Source organism: Osmerus mordax, chromosome 25 (assembly GCF_038355195.1).
Source record: "Osmerus mordax isolate fOsmMor3 chromosome 25, fOsmMor3.pri, whole genome shotgun sequence".
In the NCBI taxonomy this organism is placed as follows: Eukaryota; Metazoa; Chordata; class Actinopteri; order Osmeriformes; family Osmeridae; genus Osmerus; species Osmerus mordax.
In genome coordinates this window covers 2603238-2620959 of record NC_090074.1, presented here as the reverse complement: position 1 = coordinate 2620959, position 17722 = coordinate 2603238, and the positions used below count along the sequence as shown (strand labels likewise).

The window sequence follows — 17722 nt, the reverse complement described above, 5'->3', positions numbered from 1 at the left end:
CTGGGCTCAGTTATGTTCCACGTGTTTTCCAATACTGGAACATGAGGGCCTGTTAGTGTAGCTTCTCTCATTATCTCTCTCATTATCTCTGTATGTCTCTCTCTCTCTCATTCTCTCATTCACTTTTTTTCTATTTCTTTCCGAGTGCCTTCCCTCTCCCTGTCTCCGTCTCTCCCCATCTCTCTCACCTATTACCTAATGTAGTGGGACATTATATCTACCACACTGCTGGTCTAGCAAGACCTGTATTATATGTGCTGTGATGGACTAAACCAGCCTGGCTGTGCTCTGAATCCTAGATGATACTGAACCACCAACCACACGTCCCACAAAACACCAGCATTCAGTTTCCTGCTGAAAGTTGCGTTGGAGGACATTTTCTGCTCACGGCCATCAATCCGCAATCTGCTAGCGACTCAAATTCCCCACAATACCCTGTTCTCTGATTTAGAAATAAGTCAGAACTCGGGGTAGCGAAAGTGCCTGCGTTCGCGCCAAGCGGTAAAGCAATCTCCCAAGTATTTTTAAGGAGATATTCACGCAGTTTTCGCTGAGCAATTCTATTAAGGAGTGATAGCTTGGCGGATTAGGCTTAGTCATAACATTGGGGATGGAACCTACTGTCTTCATGGTAGAGAGTCACCTTGTGACTCACGTAAACGCCTGGAGTCTGCGTCATTAAGCAATGCACATACACACACACACACACACACAAAGACTGAAATCTTATCTCTGGGGGGGTCAGGTGGCTGAGCGCTTAGGGAGTCGGGCTATTAATCAGAAGGTTGTTGGTTCGATTCCCGGCTGTGGAAAATGACGTTGTGTCCTTGGGCAAGGCACAAATGACTACATGTAAATGTATCAGCTATGGCGGCCGTCTTCAGGTTGTCCCGTTCCCGGGACTGGATGTTCTGTCCCCCTCCGTGTCTCCTCAGGACCCGTCCAGCTCCGTGTGAGCGATGATGAGCTGGGGTTGGGAGTGTGGAGACCTGACTTCTCCAGGGCCTGCGCCGTGATGGATCCTCCCACGCTGACTCACCCGACCCTGGGCTGCTCTGTTACAGGGAAGCTGGTCTGGTGCAGCTGTCTGGATAGCTGGCTGTCTGGGTGGCTGGATAGCTGGCTGTCTGGGTGACTGGCTGTCAGGGTGACTGGTTAGCTAACTAGCTGGCTCAGACTGGCTGTCTGTCTGGCTGGGTTAATGTCTGTCTGTCTGTCTGGCTGGCTATGTCAGCAAAACGGCTGCTGTTATCTTGATGTTCATCTTCAAAGCCAGCCTCTCTTGTGTGTTTTAGTGTGTGAACTCACCAACATATTCTACACGATCATTTGCATTTTGCCCATTGAGCACTAAAAACAGTCTGTGTCAGAGGAGCAGTTCCGGAACGATTATCTTGGAGAGACGGATATGGGGTTACCAGTCTCAGTATCAGGGTCGTTCCCCGCAGAATTTTCTAGACCTTCCAATATCAATTTCCCATCTTCTTCGGGCATCTCACCGAACAACCCCACCTCCCACAGGTGTTGTGGTTGGTCTGCTGCCAGCCAATGACACGCTCCGGCTGTCACTTCCTGCCTGCACCTGGCTCGCCTGGAGAGGATGGAGTTTTTCTGACAGCCTCCCTGAGTGATCACAGAACAGTGATCAAACGGCAGTTAAGCTAACGTCTCACCCAACGTCTCTCCTCTTATCGGCTCTGACGGAGCTCTTCCACTGTCTGTCCTCCCTCCCTCCACTTCCGACAACACTGGGGAACTGTAGTATCCCGGAGTAACCACTAGGGGTTGTTTTGGGTATCACTGATGTTGTGTTCTTTCCTTATAAGTCGGTTGAAGAAGATGTACCATGGAGGGAGGCTTGGGAAGGTATGTCTGTCGCTGTAATGTCAGAAACAGTAAAGAGCCAATTCGACTCACTTCATGTAGTGGTCTGATTAATATGGAGATGCTAGAGGAACCGTGAGTCGTTTTAGCTAGCTAGCGTTATCCACACCTAGCAGACGGCTAGCTAGCACAATCCACGACTACCCTCCAGCTAGTTAGCGTTAACCACACCTGGCCAACAGCTAACTAGCACAATCCACAACTACATACAGCTAGCTAGCGTTAACCACACCTGGACAACAGCTAGCTAGCACAATCCCCAACTACATACAGCTAGCTAGCGCTAACCACAGCTAGCAGACAACTGATAACTGCCTAGTGCTCTCCTCAACACAACGCAACTAAATCCCAATTGGTGTTGCTTTTAGGAGAGGAGATTGCTCTCTAATCAATGTTTTCTTCAGCAAAATAAAACTCAAATCAATCTTGTTTGGGGTGTGTTTGTTTTCAGCGTTGGCTCGGAGCTGTCTAACCCAGTCCCTGTCCCCATCATTTATGTGCGGACGGGGCTAATTCAGTGTTTTTTAAAGCCGATCAGAGACTGAGAGAGTGATGCCATCTATCTTAGGGTGGCGGGGCCTGTAATCAAGCATCTTGAAGTTACTCTGAGAGAGGGAGAGACAGGGAGGGAGGGAGGGAGGGAGGGAGGGAGGGAGGGAGGGAGGGAGGGAGGGAGGGAGGGAGGGAGGGAGGGAGGGAGGGAGGGAGGGAGGGAGGGAGGGAGGGAGGGAGGGAGAGACAGGGAGGGAGGGAGTGGAGGGAGAGAGAGGGGGCGAGACAGAGAGCAGACAGAGGAAGAAGGAAAGCGAGGTCTTATTATAGCCTGGCCCAGACCTGTGCTACTGGCTAGCTTCTTCTGGTACAGGGAGACCTGGCCACAAAAAAAGAGAAGGAAGGAGAGAGGAACCATCTGGAAAATGTTGTAATGACCACCTGCTCCGCTTCTTGGGCTTTGATTAGTAGGAATGGATGAAAACCAACTATTCAACTTCGATAAGGCTTTTTTTTCTTCTCACTTTTCACACAGCATGTCGAAACACGGCTCTCATCTCGAAGCAAAGAAAGAGGGTCTGAAAAGTGAAATGGTGAGATTAGGACAAACATTCCAACAGCTTTTGGTTTGATAATGATTGTGATGGGGAATTGGCTTGTGTGTGGGTGTTTTCAAATGGGTGTGTGTGTTTTCAAATGGGTGTGTGTGCGTGCGTGTTTGTGTATGTACTCTGTGTGTGTCAGACTGTATGTATTTCCATGGTAATTTGGTATTGCGTCGAAGCGAAGGTACCAAACTGAAGGTCGCGTCTCGCGTGTTTGTTTTGCACTTGTTTTCTTTTGTCCTTGTTTGTGTTCTGCTTGTTGACATCATCTACACCGACTCTTTCTCTCTCCCTCTCTCTTTTCCCCCCCAAATCCTACCTCCTCCCCTCCTCCTCTCCAACCCTGGAGTCAGGCAGACACCAGCAGGTGGAAGAGCCTTGTTTGTTTGCTCTGAGCATATCTTCCCGCCAACAAATGACATTTCGCAGAGGAATTGATCCAGCGATTTGGGTTGATCCTCGACTGTCTGAATCCTGATTCAGCCTCTCTCTCTGTCTCTCTCTTTGTCTTTCTCTGTCTCTCCCTCTCTGTCAATCTGTCTCTCTCTCCTACCCTTTCTCTTTCTCTCTCCCCCTTTCTCTCTCAAAATACTGATGCAGCCTTGGAACATGGAAGTATCCCCCCCCCCCCCCCCCCCCCCCCCCCCCCCCCCCCCGGCCTAGCTCTCCATCCCTTAGACAAACACTGACGGCCCCCAACCTTTAACTTTGAAGCTTGTTGCCGTGGCAGGGAGAGAGATGTCTGGCCGTCATTGGCTGAGCTGAACCCTTGTTCGTTTGTCTAAAGCTTTTAACAAACACACATTCGCTGTCCTGCTGTCCTCCTCCTCTGTCTGCTGGGGAGCAGTGTCCTTGCTGCTCTCTCTCTCTCTCTCTCTCTCTCTCTCTCTCTCTCTCTCTCTCTCTCTCTCTCTCTCTCTCTCTCTCTCTCTCGATCTCAGTTGTCAAAAGTCGAGGTGTCGAGACAACACCAGAGGCAGACCTCCATCAGGTGTCCTTCAGCTCCAGGTGCTTGTTCTCTCTCTCTCCCCCTCTTCTCTCTCCCTCTCCTTTCATTCCACTGCGACCGTGAGCAAGGTTAGGAAGACCTGCTTTTTACTGTTCAGCCTTGCAAACTATTAGTGCGCTTCAGATTTCTCCTCGGGTCGTTCTGGCGGATAAGGCCCCGAGGCGGGCTTGCAGTGGGGGTTTGGACTGGGTAGCTTTTAGCCGACCTGTCAGCCATCCCCCTCCCTCCCCCTCCCTCCTTCTGCCAAACCAGTTTTGTGCCACGCAGATGCTATTTGCCGAATGGGTCGATACACCTTTTCAAACGTATCATGTTCTGTGGCCACTCCAGGTGCCAGGGAGCGAGCCGCTCTCTGAGTAATTGTTGTACAGCGCGTGGCATCAATGCGTTTGTCAGAAAGTACCCTTAAAATGTCCAATTTTTGGAAGCCTGTCTGTCGGTCTGCCTGTCTGTCGGCAGGTCTGTTTGTCTGCGTGTCTGTTTTTGTGAACCTTGCAGGGTTCTTGGACGCGGTCTGTCCAATGGCAGCTCAAAGCAAATCCTTCCCAATATGCCCCCCCCCCCCTCATTTCTGAGCCACTGAACAGTTAAACAACAGCCAGTGAGCCAGGCTCATGCTGAATGCTGCCTTCAACACACAGTGACTGACACCAATTTTAATGCTCTCTCCTGCCCTCCTCTTCCCCTTTCCTCTTCTCTTCCTTCCTTCCTTTCCTCCTCTCTTTCTCCCTTCCTTTCCTCCTCTCTTCCTTCCTTTCCTCCTCTCTTCCTTCCTTCCTTTCCTCCTCTCTTTCTCCCTTCCTTTCCTCCTCTCTTCCTTCCTTCCTTTCCTCCTCTCTTCCTTCCTTCCTTTCCTCCTCCCTTCCTTCCTTTCCTCCTTTCTTCCTTCCTTCCTTCCTTCCTTCCTTTCCTCCTCTCTTCCTTCCTTCCTTTCCTCCTCTCTTTCTTCCTTCCTTTCCTCCTCTCTTCCTTCCTTCCTTCCTTCCTTCCTTCCTTTCCTTCTCTCTTCCTTCCTTCCTTTCCTCTTCTCTTTCTTCCTTCCTTTCCTCCTCTCTTCCTTCCTTCCCTCCTTCCTTCCTTCCTTCCTTCCTTTCCTCTTCTCTTTCTTCCTTCCTTTCCTCCTCTCTTCCTTCCTTCCTTTCCTCTTTTCTTTCTTCCTTCCTTTCCTCCTCTCTTCCTTCCTTCCTTTCCTCCTCTCTTCCTTCCTTCCTTTCCTCCTCTCTTCCTTCCTTCCTTTCCTCCTCTCTTCCTTCCTCTCTTCCTTCCTTCCTTTCCTCCTCTCTTCCTTCCTTCCTTTCCTCCTTCCTTCCTCCTCTCCTCTCTGCCTGTCTGTCCCACCCTCTCTCGTTCCCTCTGTCTCACTTGTTGTTCATTTTCTCTCTCACTCTGTCTGTCTTTTTGTCTCTCTTCTTCTCTCGTCCTTTCTGCATGGCACCATGTCGCTTACTTTCTCCTCTCTCTCTACTCTTTCTCTCTCTCTGTCTGTCTCTCTCTCCCCTCTGTCTATCTCTCTCTCCCCTCTGTCTCTCTCTCTCTCCCCTCTGTCTCTCTGTCTTTCCTCGGCCTTCCTTAGGGAGGGAGAGGAGAAATGGAGCGAGAGTGAGCCTGTCTGCAATGACAGATGTTATATCCATTATCCCGACTCCGTCACTGGGGAGGATGGATGGTGAAAGTGTGCGCGGGGCGTCCAGCACTGACGCTGCACTGCTGTGACCTCATCACCAGCAGGCCCAGGGTCAGCCTGAACCATCCAGCTCTCAGCTCTGATCGCCACGGAAGGACGCACTCCCAAACTGATCTGGGATGAGTTTGTGAGCGTCCCCGTTTGGATCGGGGGGGGGGGAGTCTGGGTTCTACAAACACGGCACACCTTTTGCGTTGCGTGACGTGACCAAGATTCTGTAGAGAAAACGCTCCCGGGATCTGTCGTCTTACAGGGAGAGCTCCATCCCATCGCGGCGTTGTCGTGACGCCATTGATGGTGATGAGCGGTTTCGGTCACGACTACTGAGCATGCTCGATCGGGAGTGTCAGCACTGCCAGTCTGAAGTCCCCGTGGCCCTGTAGCCTTCCTGTCACAGGGAACAACACTGTCCTCTGCAGCAGCAGAAACCAGTGTGTGTTTGTGTGTACAGCATGTGTGTAGGTACAGTATTTGTGTGTGTGTGTGTGTGTGTGTGTACAGTATGTGCCTGTGTGTGTGTTATCGCGGAGGCTGCGAGCCCCTTTTTCTGCCTGAGAGGTGAGATGAGAGACGATTCGTTTTCATTTCCTGGTGTCGGGAGACGGGGAGCGGCGGGGGGGGCGTCCGGGCGGCGGCGGCGGGGGGGAACGAAACGCCGTTTAGAGTCCAGACACTTCCTGCTCGGAGGACAGCTCTCCGAGCGCCACGGTGACGGAGGGAGGGGGAAAAAAAACCGCGGTTGATTTGTGCGAGGTCTGTTCCGAATGTGAGACGCTGCTGATGTTGGCCATGAGTCAGCATGTCAGCGCTTCGGTCGGTGGTCACTGTTCGTGCGGGGGATGTTTGTGTGCTCCGCTTGGGTCCCCTCTCTCGGCCTCCTCTGAGGGGTTTCTTCTCTCGACTTTACCTCAGCGAGGAAAGATACCCGGACTTTTTGGGGGTTTCAGAGATTACCCTCAAGTTTCCATCTCCGTGAAGTTTCCCCCGGTAGTTTTTGTGACTGCCTTTTTAGAAACCCGGTTTGAAAGGAAGCCGTATAAGAGCCGCTGTTCAAACTGTCTCTTCCATTCTGAAGGAAAAGGAAGCAAGGAAGAATGACGATGCAGGAATCTTCTAGGTGCTTTGCATAGGTGAGTGTCAGCTACATCGATTCCTCGTGATTCATCCGGCTCTCCCTTCGAAAGGGGAAAAAGGCCCTTTTAAAAGGAGAGAAAGAAAAAAGAAGAGAGAGAGAGAGAGAGAAGAAATAGCGGAAACTTCTTAAAACCGTCTCACTGTGGAGAATCGGATTCCGCCCGATTATTGTGTGTTTCGTGGAAAACTTGTAAATCTCGAGATGCTAGGCGTGCTTCCCAACCCCTGCAGGGCCTCCCTCCCATCTTATTCCTCCCCCCCCCCACCTCCGTGTCTCCCCCCTCTCTCCCAACTACATAGTTCAATCAGACTCGTTCTCTCTCCACCACAACAGGGAGTCTGGTATTAACTTTCATGTCCCTGTCTTTGGGTCTAATGGTCTGCTAATTGATTTATTCAGCCTGTGAGTCGGGTAATTGTTTGGGTTACACAATGTCACCCCGGCAACAGCCCCGCAGGTGCAACATGGCCACTATATGACAGCCTGTCAATCCTACTCTGATCCCCGTCCGCTGGGGTGACTTTCAAGCTTTAATGGTTACCTCCGAGACATCTGAGGGGGTGGGGGAAGGGGGGGGGGGGAGGAGAGAGAGGACTAGCTGTAAAACGTCACATTATTACACTGTTCTAATCCTCAGAAATGACAAATGCCTATTTGAGAGCTGACTGAGTTTGGCTAACTATTTACCCAGCCTAAGCCTATAACCTTAACAGACTTATTTACAGGTAATTCAACGAAGCTGTTAAACATAATAAATGGAACATCTGTAGTTTCAAAAAATGTATTTAACAGTTAACGCCCATGGTACGCATTCCAAAGAGTTGCCAACTATCGTCTCTAACTGACATTTCTGACACGCAGTCACGTCTGATGGTGGTGATAAATGAAGTCTTTGTTATATGAAGATGCTTAAACAATGCACAGCCATCACTAGACAAATGATCCTTTCCCTGTTTAATTAGCGTGCCTGCGAGAATAAGAATCCAACAATTTAACTTGAGAAATCGTTCTTCTTTCATAATGATGTCAGGAATAGTGAAGTTCTCACTGTAAGTATTGCATATTGCACTCAGCCATCTGAACAGGATCGAGAACCGCGCTCGGGAATGAATCAGCGTATTTATTCATGGTGACATCTGTGTCACAATGCATATTCACCAAGCCTGTCTCTATTTGGACGGGCTCCAAGTCCTGTTGCAGGTTTCAGATGCTAATTGGTTGTTTTCAAACCCAGAATGGAATAGGGAAGTAGGGTTGGGCGGGACCTGGAGCCGTAGACCTGTGGCTGGGGCTAGTTAGACAGCGGACAGGGGAGATTGGTCTCCAAGGAGAGATGTACTCACAACAACACAATGAAGCCGTCTGTAAGCCCATACTGTTTGGCCTTCGTACAGACCACACACACATACACAGGCATGAACTTATATGCTTTCATGTACACACATACACACGCAGACACTACGTTAACGAACACACTCGTAAAAATACAGACCGACAGCTCTGCAGACACACACACACACACACACCTACACACACACACACACCTACACGCACACACCTACACACACCTACACTCACACACACCTACACACACACCCCTACACATACACACTTACACACACACACACCTACGTGCACCCTGTTTAGGCTCTCTCGCTCTCTCTTCCTCTCTCTCTCATATCCCTGTCAAATTTCAAAATCAAATCAAATTTTATTTGTATATAGCCCTTTTTACGAGCGATGTCAAAAAGGCCTTCATGTATGCCCATAGAACTGCACCCTTCCAATCTCTCGCATCCCTTAAGAGGCCATTTCCCCACGAATCTTGAAATGTCACCGTAAAAACAGCTCAATAATTCTTGAGTGGTGCATCTTCGTAACCAAACTAAAGACATAACCCTGGCGTCTTCTTCCTGGTACGCAAAGATCCGCCGGCCTATTTGGGAACCCCTTTTATCGATCAGCGAATCATCATCACCATCATCCGGACCGGTAGCCCGGCAACATGGAGACACAGGCGTCCAGGGGCTGCCTTGAATGGATGCTTAGGATGCTGGACAGAGACCCGGCTGTTAGACGATCATTACCATAGCATTATTCATCCAACAGGCCACACTGTGGAGGGGAGACAGAGTGGGTAGAGAGAGAGGCAGAGAGAGAGAGGCAGAGAGAGAGAGGCAGAGAGAGAGAGGCAGAGAGTGGGTAGAGAGAGAGGAAAGTTAAGAAAAAGACACAGTAAGGAGTGGGAGGATGGACAGACAGGGAGCGAGGGAGAGAGACTGAATGAGAGAGAGAGAGAGAGGCAGAGAGAGAGAGGCAGAGAGAGAGAGGCAGAGAGAGAGAGGCAGAGAGAGAGGCTTTGTGGTCATTTTCCTGCCTCCCTCGCTGTGCTGTCAGGCCACAGCATAATAAGCAGAGGAGGGGAGCACATTTTTTCCATTCCCTCTCCTTTTTTTCCCTCTCACACAAACACACACACACACACAGTGACACACACACACACACACACAACCAGCAAGGGCCTCTGGTCTAACTTCCCACATGTGTCTCAGGGTCTAAATCTGGCAGGCGACCACAGGGCTGTAACTCAGTTCTCTCCGCCTGGCGCAAAATCCGTCAGGGAGCGCAGCAGCAGCAGCAGCGCTCCAACCAGACTCCAGCAGGACACAGCGCTGCGAGGCCAGGAAGCTGCAGAGGGCGCGTTAGGGAAGGGACTTGGACGGACGGACGGACGGGGGGGGTGTGTTATTGGAAAAGCTGACGAGAGGTGGTGGTGGGGGGGGGGGGGGGGGGGGGGGGGGGGGGGGGGGGGGCGGCCCGCTTGTGCTTGGTGCCGTTTGAGCAGGAACCCTTCACAGCTTCCTAAGGGCTCAATCTGACACTCCCTGACTCCCTGAGCTGAAGATCGGGGGAGGAGAGGGAAAGAGAGAGAGAGAGAGGGAAAGAGTGAGAGAGAGAGGGAGGGAGGGAGGAAGAGAGGAAGAGAAAAAACCGAGGGGGGAAAGAAGAAACGGAAAAGAGGTAGAGGTAAGTTTGGATTCTTCAGCGGCTTCTTGGCTTTGTTTGTGCGGAGGGACGCTGAGAGCTCCAACTCATTAGACGAGTTGGAGAGGAAGGGGGCGGGAGGTGGGCCGAGCTATATTTAGAAGGGAACCGCGAGCGGAATCAAACCTCGCTGTATTCTTCTCCGCGTCTAGAGCTCGAGAGTAGTGGCTCTGTTTTAGTTTTGCCTTGTGTGCGTGTTGGTGTGTGTGTTCTCCCTGGTGCTTCAAAAATATTTCTCAGAAGCGCAGTTCAAATACCGACCCCTGGATTCAGGCGGGAAATTAATTTGCTGTTTACTTTTCGCCAGGAGGAGAAAAGTTAGGACGGCGGTGAGCCAATAACTTTTTTTGTGTATTTCTTTATTTTAAACTTAATTTTGGAATGTAGTGCTTTTCAAGGGTGTTCGTTCAGCGCGTGTCGGCGGCGTGTGGTACAGATTCTCAAGCCCACTCTCCCATATCAGTTCTGGCTCACATTTGGTTTCAATTACCCCGGGCCCTCTGGGAAACGGGGGAACTATAAATAAGTAACAACGCTCTCTCTTTGGACTGGCTCCTTACGTCTGTGCTGTCAGACGACTAGCAGGCTAGGCTGCTGACTGGAAGCATGGGGGGGGGGGGGGGGGGGGGCTGGGGGGCTGGGGAAGGGACCCTGGGGCAAGGGCTGGGTGGGTTTAGGGTGTGTGTGTGTGTGTGGGAGGGAGAGTGTGTCATGGGTGTAGTTGGCGCTGATTAGGGTGGTTAGAGGCATGCATGCCTCTCCCAGTATAGTGCTGAGAGCAGACAGCTGTGAGGTGTCTGCTGGGATTGCCTCTAACCCTTGATATAGCAGACCCCCAGCAGGTGTGTCTACAGGGGGGCGGAGACAGATGCAGAAAACAGAGCTGCTCGACTTCCCACACACACACACTCTCCTTCTCTCTCACACACATGCAGCTTCTCTCTGTCTTTCTCTCTCTCTGTCTTCCTCTCACTCTGTCACTCACTCACGCAGTTTCTCTCTCTCTCTCTCTTTCTCTCTCTCTCACGCATGCAGTTTCTCTCTCTCTCTCTCACACACACAGTTTCTCTCTCTCTCTCTGTCTCTCTCTCTCTCTCTCTCTCTCTCTCTCTCTCTCTGTCTCTCTCTCTCTCTCTATCACACACGGCACAGCCAGCTTGCTCCCCGGCCCTGTACCCGTGACACCATCGCACTGCGTGCGTTCTCTCCATTCACACGATGGGGGAGGTGTTTTCATGCCAACAAGCTTGTTTCCGTGGCGACCCTGTCTCCGTCGGTCCTGCGAGGGGATGGCCGGTGGGGGGAGGGGGGGGGGAGCCTCCCGGCCTTTTCACATGGAGCTGTGACGAGTCACACTGGTGCTGCGGTGTATGCTTCAAAAGAGGGCCGGAGGGAGGGAGGGGGGGAGGGGAGGAGGGAGGGGGGGGAGGGAGGGGGGGAGGGAAGGAGTGTGAGAAAGTGAGATAGCGAGGAGGACCAAGGAACAGAGAGAAAAGGGAGAAAGAGCGAGAACAAGAAAGCTGAAATGACAGATCTGGAGAGAGGGGGGGGGGGGAGAGAGAAGAAAGACAGAATAAGTGAGCGAGAGAGAGCGTTGATGTGAGGATTAGGCTTGCTGACTGGAACACAATGCCCTTGTTCTTCCTAGGTCTGGGTGACGCAGTGTCATTATTCTAAAAACGCTGTCTTCCTTCAGTCCCCAGAACTGCAGCTGTGGGTCCAAACCAGAATACAGTAGCCTTACTTGTGATGCTGCAGAAAGAGAGCATTGTGGGAAGAGAGAAAAAAAAATGTTATTTTCGGTTCCCTTTGTTCTAACTTCTTCGTGAACAGCATATACCCCGTTTTATCATTCTGCTTACAGACTCCCTCTCTCTCTCTCCTTTTGTCTCTCTCCCCTCTCTTTTCCTCCCTCTCTCCCTTTCAGTTTATCCTTCTCTCTCTCTGTTTCTCTCTCTCCCTGTTTTTCTCTCTCTCTTTCTCTCCCTGTTTCTCTCTCTCTTTCTCTCCCTGTTTCTCTCTTTCTCTCCCTGTTTTTCTCTCTCTCTCTTTCTCTCCCTGTTTTTCTCTCTCTGTCTCTGTCCCTGATTCTCTCTCTCTCTCTGTTTCTCTCTCTCTCTGCCTGTCCAGTTGTTTCTGGTCAGGCAGCAGATCATTAGGGTCTCATCCCAGCTCCCCAACTCGCTGTAAAAATAAGAATAATTGGAGGCCGGCAGTCAAACTCAACGATGTGGAAGAGGAGACTCGTCCTGTCCGGCATGCCCTCTTAACAAACGATACCCCTGTTCTTTTTGATTCCCACATTAATACCAACGTATGGATGACATTCTCTCCAGACGTCCCTGTCTTGCTCCGCTCCCTGGCTGTTCGCTACAGTGTGAACTTGTTCTTTGTGGTTCTCCTTCAGAACAGGCTCTTCGGTGTCCCTTTCTAATGACTCTTCTTCTTCTGCTAGTTGTGAAGTCACATGGAATCTTTTGGTTTTCCTCTGCTAGTCAATACTGACGCTCTTTCTGGTAGGGTTGGGAAACGCGCACATCCGAGCACTCTCTACACACACACACACACATCCGAGCACTCTCTACACACACACACACACATCCGAGCTCTCTCTACACACACACACACATCCAAGCTCTCTCTAAACTCTACACACAAAACCGATATAAAAGATCAGAACTAATTTGTGACTTCCCGTAACCCTGATGTATGAACAGACATTCGGCCTTGAACGTTCCATCATCTCAGTTTCCCACCAGACTGAAGACGGGTCATGAAAGACTTGCAGTCACGCCGCACTGTGGATCAACTTTTAAACCGTGAGATTACCAAGTAGTCGGCTACTTTACAACACACAAAGAAGAAAGGGGTAGGCCTGACAAACGCTTCAGCACGAGTTCTTTAGTTTCGACTTCATTTGAAACAAGAGGATCAATTAAATATGTAAAACACAAGGCAGACAGGAAAGAACAAAACAGTGGCATAGTCATTAATAATTGGGTTGCGATCTCCGGAGAGAGACGATTAATTGGGTTTTGTCTGAAAGACTACATGAAAGCGGTCAAACGAAAAGATTATTCTTTTGGTCCTTTATAACTGTAAAATGAAACAGTTTTTTATCTATTGCATTACATTCTCCTTGCAATTAACGATCTGCTTACCGAAGGACATTAGCCAAATAATTGACATGGTAAATACAGCTATTTGATGTAAACATTGTCTCGTTAAGAACGAAGGTGAACGCTTCGCTTCAAAGACGCCGTAGCTCTAGTGATCGCCGCGGGGAAGATCGTCACAACTCGCCAACGCACCACCGTCACAAACACGGAGAGATTGTTTTTGGGGGGACCTTCCTGGCGCCGCTAACGTCGGTGAGCTACGTCGCGGTGCCATCTGGCCGCGCGTGTCGTTCCGACAGTCCCATCGCCTGGGGCGTCTCCAGCTGTGTACAAGGCCCTCGCCGCTGCTGCTGTTCGGCGGAGGCACGGCAGAACGTTCTGTGGCAGATGGTCTGTATTCTCGAGATCTCCTGGCGATCGCCATGCCGACGCCGAGGCTCCTGCTGGCGCGCCCCCGGAATGCTGGCATCACTTACTGCGAGCGATGTCATCACGTGCTGCTTTGGGACTGTAACGGTTTGGGTTGGAAACAGGGTTCAAGGTTAGGTCAGGGTCAGATTACGAGTTGGGACTGAGGCTAGGTTTGGCCTAGAGGTCAGGTTTCTTTGCATAGCCCTCCTTATAAATTTACATTTAGTCATTTAGCAGACGCTCTTATCCAGAGCGACTTACAGTAAGTACAGGGACATTCCCCCCGAGGCAAGTAGGGTGAAGTGCCTTGCCCAAGGACACGTCGTCGTTTTGCACAGCCAGATTCGAACCAACAACCTTCTGATTAATAGCCCGACTCCCTAACCGCTCAGCCATCTGACCCCCCTACATACATCCTATGTCGCAGAGAACCTAAACCCTCAAGGAAGACAAGGAACCCCTCAAAGAATCTTGAGTATTATTTATTTTACTGTACTGCACAGTACAGTACGTATCACAATATCTCTAGGTCTACTAGACTCCACTGACTGCGAGTCCCTGTTCTGCCCGGACAGGACTCCTGCAGTCTCCTCTCCCCCAGCTGTGGGATAACACTGGGATTCTCCTTCTCCCCTGTTCTCCCTCTCCGGCTCCTTGGCCCTGTTACTCACCCAAGCGCTTATGACAATCTGATGATTAAGGTGTTAGCCTTTCGCGGCCGCGAAAGTGAGGGAGAACGAGGGCAAGGGATATGGAAAGAGAGAGGGGAAAGACTCTAGTCTGGTAGTCTGGGGAGACAGGCAATTTACCATCACTGTCTACTGTCCCTGGGGGGGGGGGGGGGGGGAAGGCAGGCAGCAGAGGGGAGAAAGCAGGGGAGTATGACACTAGACTCCTCGTGGCCCGTCACTGGGCTGGAGTTTAGCTGTTCCTCTCTTTATCTCTCTCTCTCCCTCTGTCTCTCTGTCTCTCTCCCTTCTCCCTCTTTCTCTTCCTTCGCCCTCCCTCTTCCACTAAGAAGTTGTATTTATAGACCTGGTTGTCTGAGGCCTGCATGTCTTTATCAGCCCTCAGTCACTTCTCTGGAACACTACAGAGCTCCAATGGTCCGAGTCGGGAAGGGCTACGTAAAGGGTTCAGCTTTATATATCACCCTGCAAAGTGTGTGTGTATAACCAAGTTGAACTGGTTAAACTCACTCCTCAGTATAAATGCCGTTCAGCCGCGCCATCAAATTGCTAGCTTTTTGGGTGGCGTAGCTGGGCTAAAGTGGTATTTATGAAAGGTTGCGGTGGCTTGTGTGAGTCAGAGGTGAGGGAGGAGGCCATTCTGACCGACGTTGGGATGACCCACAGAACTCAAGACAGGATTTAATGATCATTAGCATTTGAAACGTTCTGTCTGTTGTTCTGCCTGTCTCTCTGTATGTCTACGTCTCTGAGGTACACAAAGAAAAGTTCACAGGAAGAAGGCCTATAATTTATCTCATGCTGCCTGCAAAGCAACTCCGCGGCAAACAAATATTCCGAGAGGAATATGGACGCGGGCGTTCGCCTAGTAATCAGCTTTATAGAGACGCCAGTGAACGAATCATGGGGGTTATACTCGACAAAGCCATTTTTCCTTGCACCAGCCGAAACAAAACAAGCAAACGTATTCAGCTGTTAAAGTATTCATCTTGCCCTCTAGACAGTCATGTCGGTTCTCAGTCTGACTTCACGCTTTTAACCAAGCATTAACTAATGAATTCAGTTGTTTTTTTGTTTTGTTTTTCATAGCCACACGGATGCAGCGGCTTATGAATCACTAAGGGGCTGCTTTGTTCGATATTCTGAGCTGATGCGAAACACGTTCATTTTCCAAATGATTTCATGACCTTTGCGTCTTCATCCGAATTCGTTAACCATGTGTTCGTTAACACGGCGTAGTCAAAACTTGTGGGAAAACGACGATGCTAAGCGTTCCAGCAGTAATTTCACGACCTACAAAAGGTAGCGATGCAGCCATGGACTGGGAATATTAAGATTAGAAACCCGAGGGCCGAATACATAGCCTGTTGTCGGCTAAATATTGTAAACGCTGTAGCTTATTGGTCAGCGTGGCGTTAATACCGTAACTGTAGGCTATATATTCTTTAAAAGAACACATGCTGCCCATTGAAAGTAACCCTGTCTAATGACGTAGAGTAGTTCCACATTGACTGGCCTCATTACCGGCTGGTGCCCAGCAAAAATAAATATTTCAATTCTAACTTTTACAACCCATCTTTCCTCAAGTGTATTTTCTTCAAGCCAGGACACGACTATAAACAGTTAGCCGTCGGCCAGTATCCCTCTACTGTTGAGCATTTATCTGCTTTCACATTCTGCGGCGTTGACCACGGGCTGTTGAGTGTAGTCAGAACGGGAGGTATTAAGTTGCCAGGTTTATAGAAGTTGCCAGGTTTGAAGAACCAAACCACATGTTGTCTATAAAAAAATAAACTAATGGAGAGGAGCCCAGCGATTTGGCGGAAAAAAAGAACCAATAACATTCAGCAACGCTCGGATTGGCTCTAATCAGGAACACACTCGCTGTGTTTGTGAGTTGTGCCGGTCCTTCCTTCATGCCCCGAGTGAGAGGACTACATTGGATGTTAGCGAAGCAGAAACACTCCAAAGGGCAGAGTTTTGATTTGCCTCCAATTTTCCGTTTATTTCATTTTCTGCCTGTTCAGTTTTCCCTTCTGTGCTTCTCTCCCTTCATGAGTGTAAAACACCATTATTTATGCTGTAACCAAGCACCATTATTTTTCTATTGAACTCGTAGTAAAAAAAAAAAAAAGAAGAAAAAAGGGCTGATCTTCTGCCAGTGCAGTGTAGAGAAATATATTTTGGTCTCCGTGCACGGACTGTCTGATACCTGTGAGGGGGAAAAATACTGGAGATTCAGGTGCTCTGTGTTTACAGAGTAGATTATAACAGAATAGAGTAGAGCAAAGTAGAATGGATCGGAACACTGCCAAGTAGAATTGAGTAGAAAAGAAACAACCGAAATAGGATGGAAGACCCACTTTTTCATTGTCACGTTAATCATCGCCTGCATCATCACCAAAACCTCCTAGCATTTACATTGCAAAGCCTGTGATGATATACCTAACCTGACGCCAAGGTGTACAGTGGCTATCTCCATTTTGCTGACTGGCGCTCTGGCGTTTTCACAGGCCTGTCGACTGTCATTTGTTTCAGTTAGCTGTGAATGTGTGCGGTTTTCAAACCTGATTGGATCTGGCGCCCAGGCCAGCACTGTAGACAGTAAATTGTATTTTGCACGGAGTTATTAGGCCATTATTATGACGGTTGAAGTGAACAATGCCTTCTCCTCTTTAACAGGCAGACAATTAGAATCATCATTAATGGACACACTCAGCACATCAATGGGGCAGAGCCAGAGTAATGGAGATATAGAACACTTATGGGACTATCAATCAATTTGATTCCTAACTAAACTGTCTTTCATTGTGCCGCAACTGAACGATCGAGTATTGATACTACAGTAGAGCCACGATCCTCTCTCTTTCTGGGGCCAGTGTGGGTTCTGCAGTGGTGGTGGTGGGTGGGGGGGGGGGGGGGGGGGGATTTGATCAGTGCTAAAATGCCACACTGGAAGATCTAGCTGGTGCTTTGGCTGTGCAGCAGTTGGCCTTGTGTGTTGGTGTGCTGTCAGCAGACACACGCTCAGACAGGGATGTGCGGCCGAATGGAAAGTCGTTGGATGCCGAACATGAACACGGTGAACCCGGTGTCCACGTGGGCTGTGTTACGCGAGGCGTGCTAACCTGTGACTCTCTCCTCCCCTCCCCCTCTCCTCCTCCCTCCTGTCCTCTCCTCCCCCTCTCCCCTCTTCCCCCCCCCCCTCTTCGCCACCCTTCTCTTCCATCCTTCCTCTCTCCTCTCCGCCTGCAGATGACCCAAGAACAGTGCACACATAGGAACAATGTCCAGAGCTCAGAGAAACCTCACGTGTACAAGGTGGGCATCTACGGCTGGAGGAAGCGTTGCCTCTACTTCTTCGTCCTGCTGTTGATGATCCTCATCCTGGTCAACCTGGCCTTAACCATCTGGATCCTCAAGGTCATGAACTTCACCATAGTAAGTGGGTGTGTCTTCTTGGAGGGGGGGAGGGGAGGGGGAGGGAGGGGAGGGCACAGCTCAGTGGTTGGAGCGCTCCACCGCAGAGGAAAGAGGTTTTACGTTAAGATGCCTTCTTGCACGTCACTAGTTTGATACGGTGTGCGCTGTTGTGTTCTCTATGCGAAAGACGGTGGAGGGGGGGGGGGGGGAGGAGGGGGGGGGGAGG

At 50.2% G+C, this 17722-nt stretch overlaps 1 protein-coding gene across 1 annotated transcript in view; it reads left to right on the top strand.

Annotated features, from left to right (window-relative positions):
- Positions 1-9800: 9800 nt before the first annotated feature.
- sgcd (sarcoglycan, delta (dystrophin-associated glycoprotein)) overlaps positions 9801-17722 on the top strand; it is a gene marked incomplete in the record, with an annotated part of 36521 nt that continues 28599 nt past the window's right edge. Inside the window, 2 exon segments of the mRNA XM_067229138.1 lie at positions 9801-9836; positions 17329-17514. Coding sequence (XP_067085239.1) covers positions 17329-17514 — 186 coding nt within the window.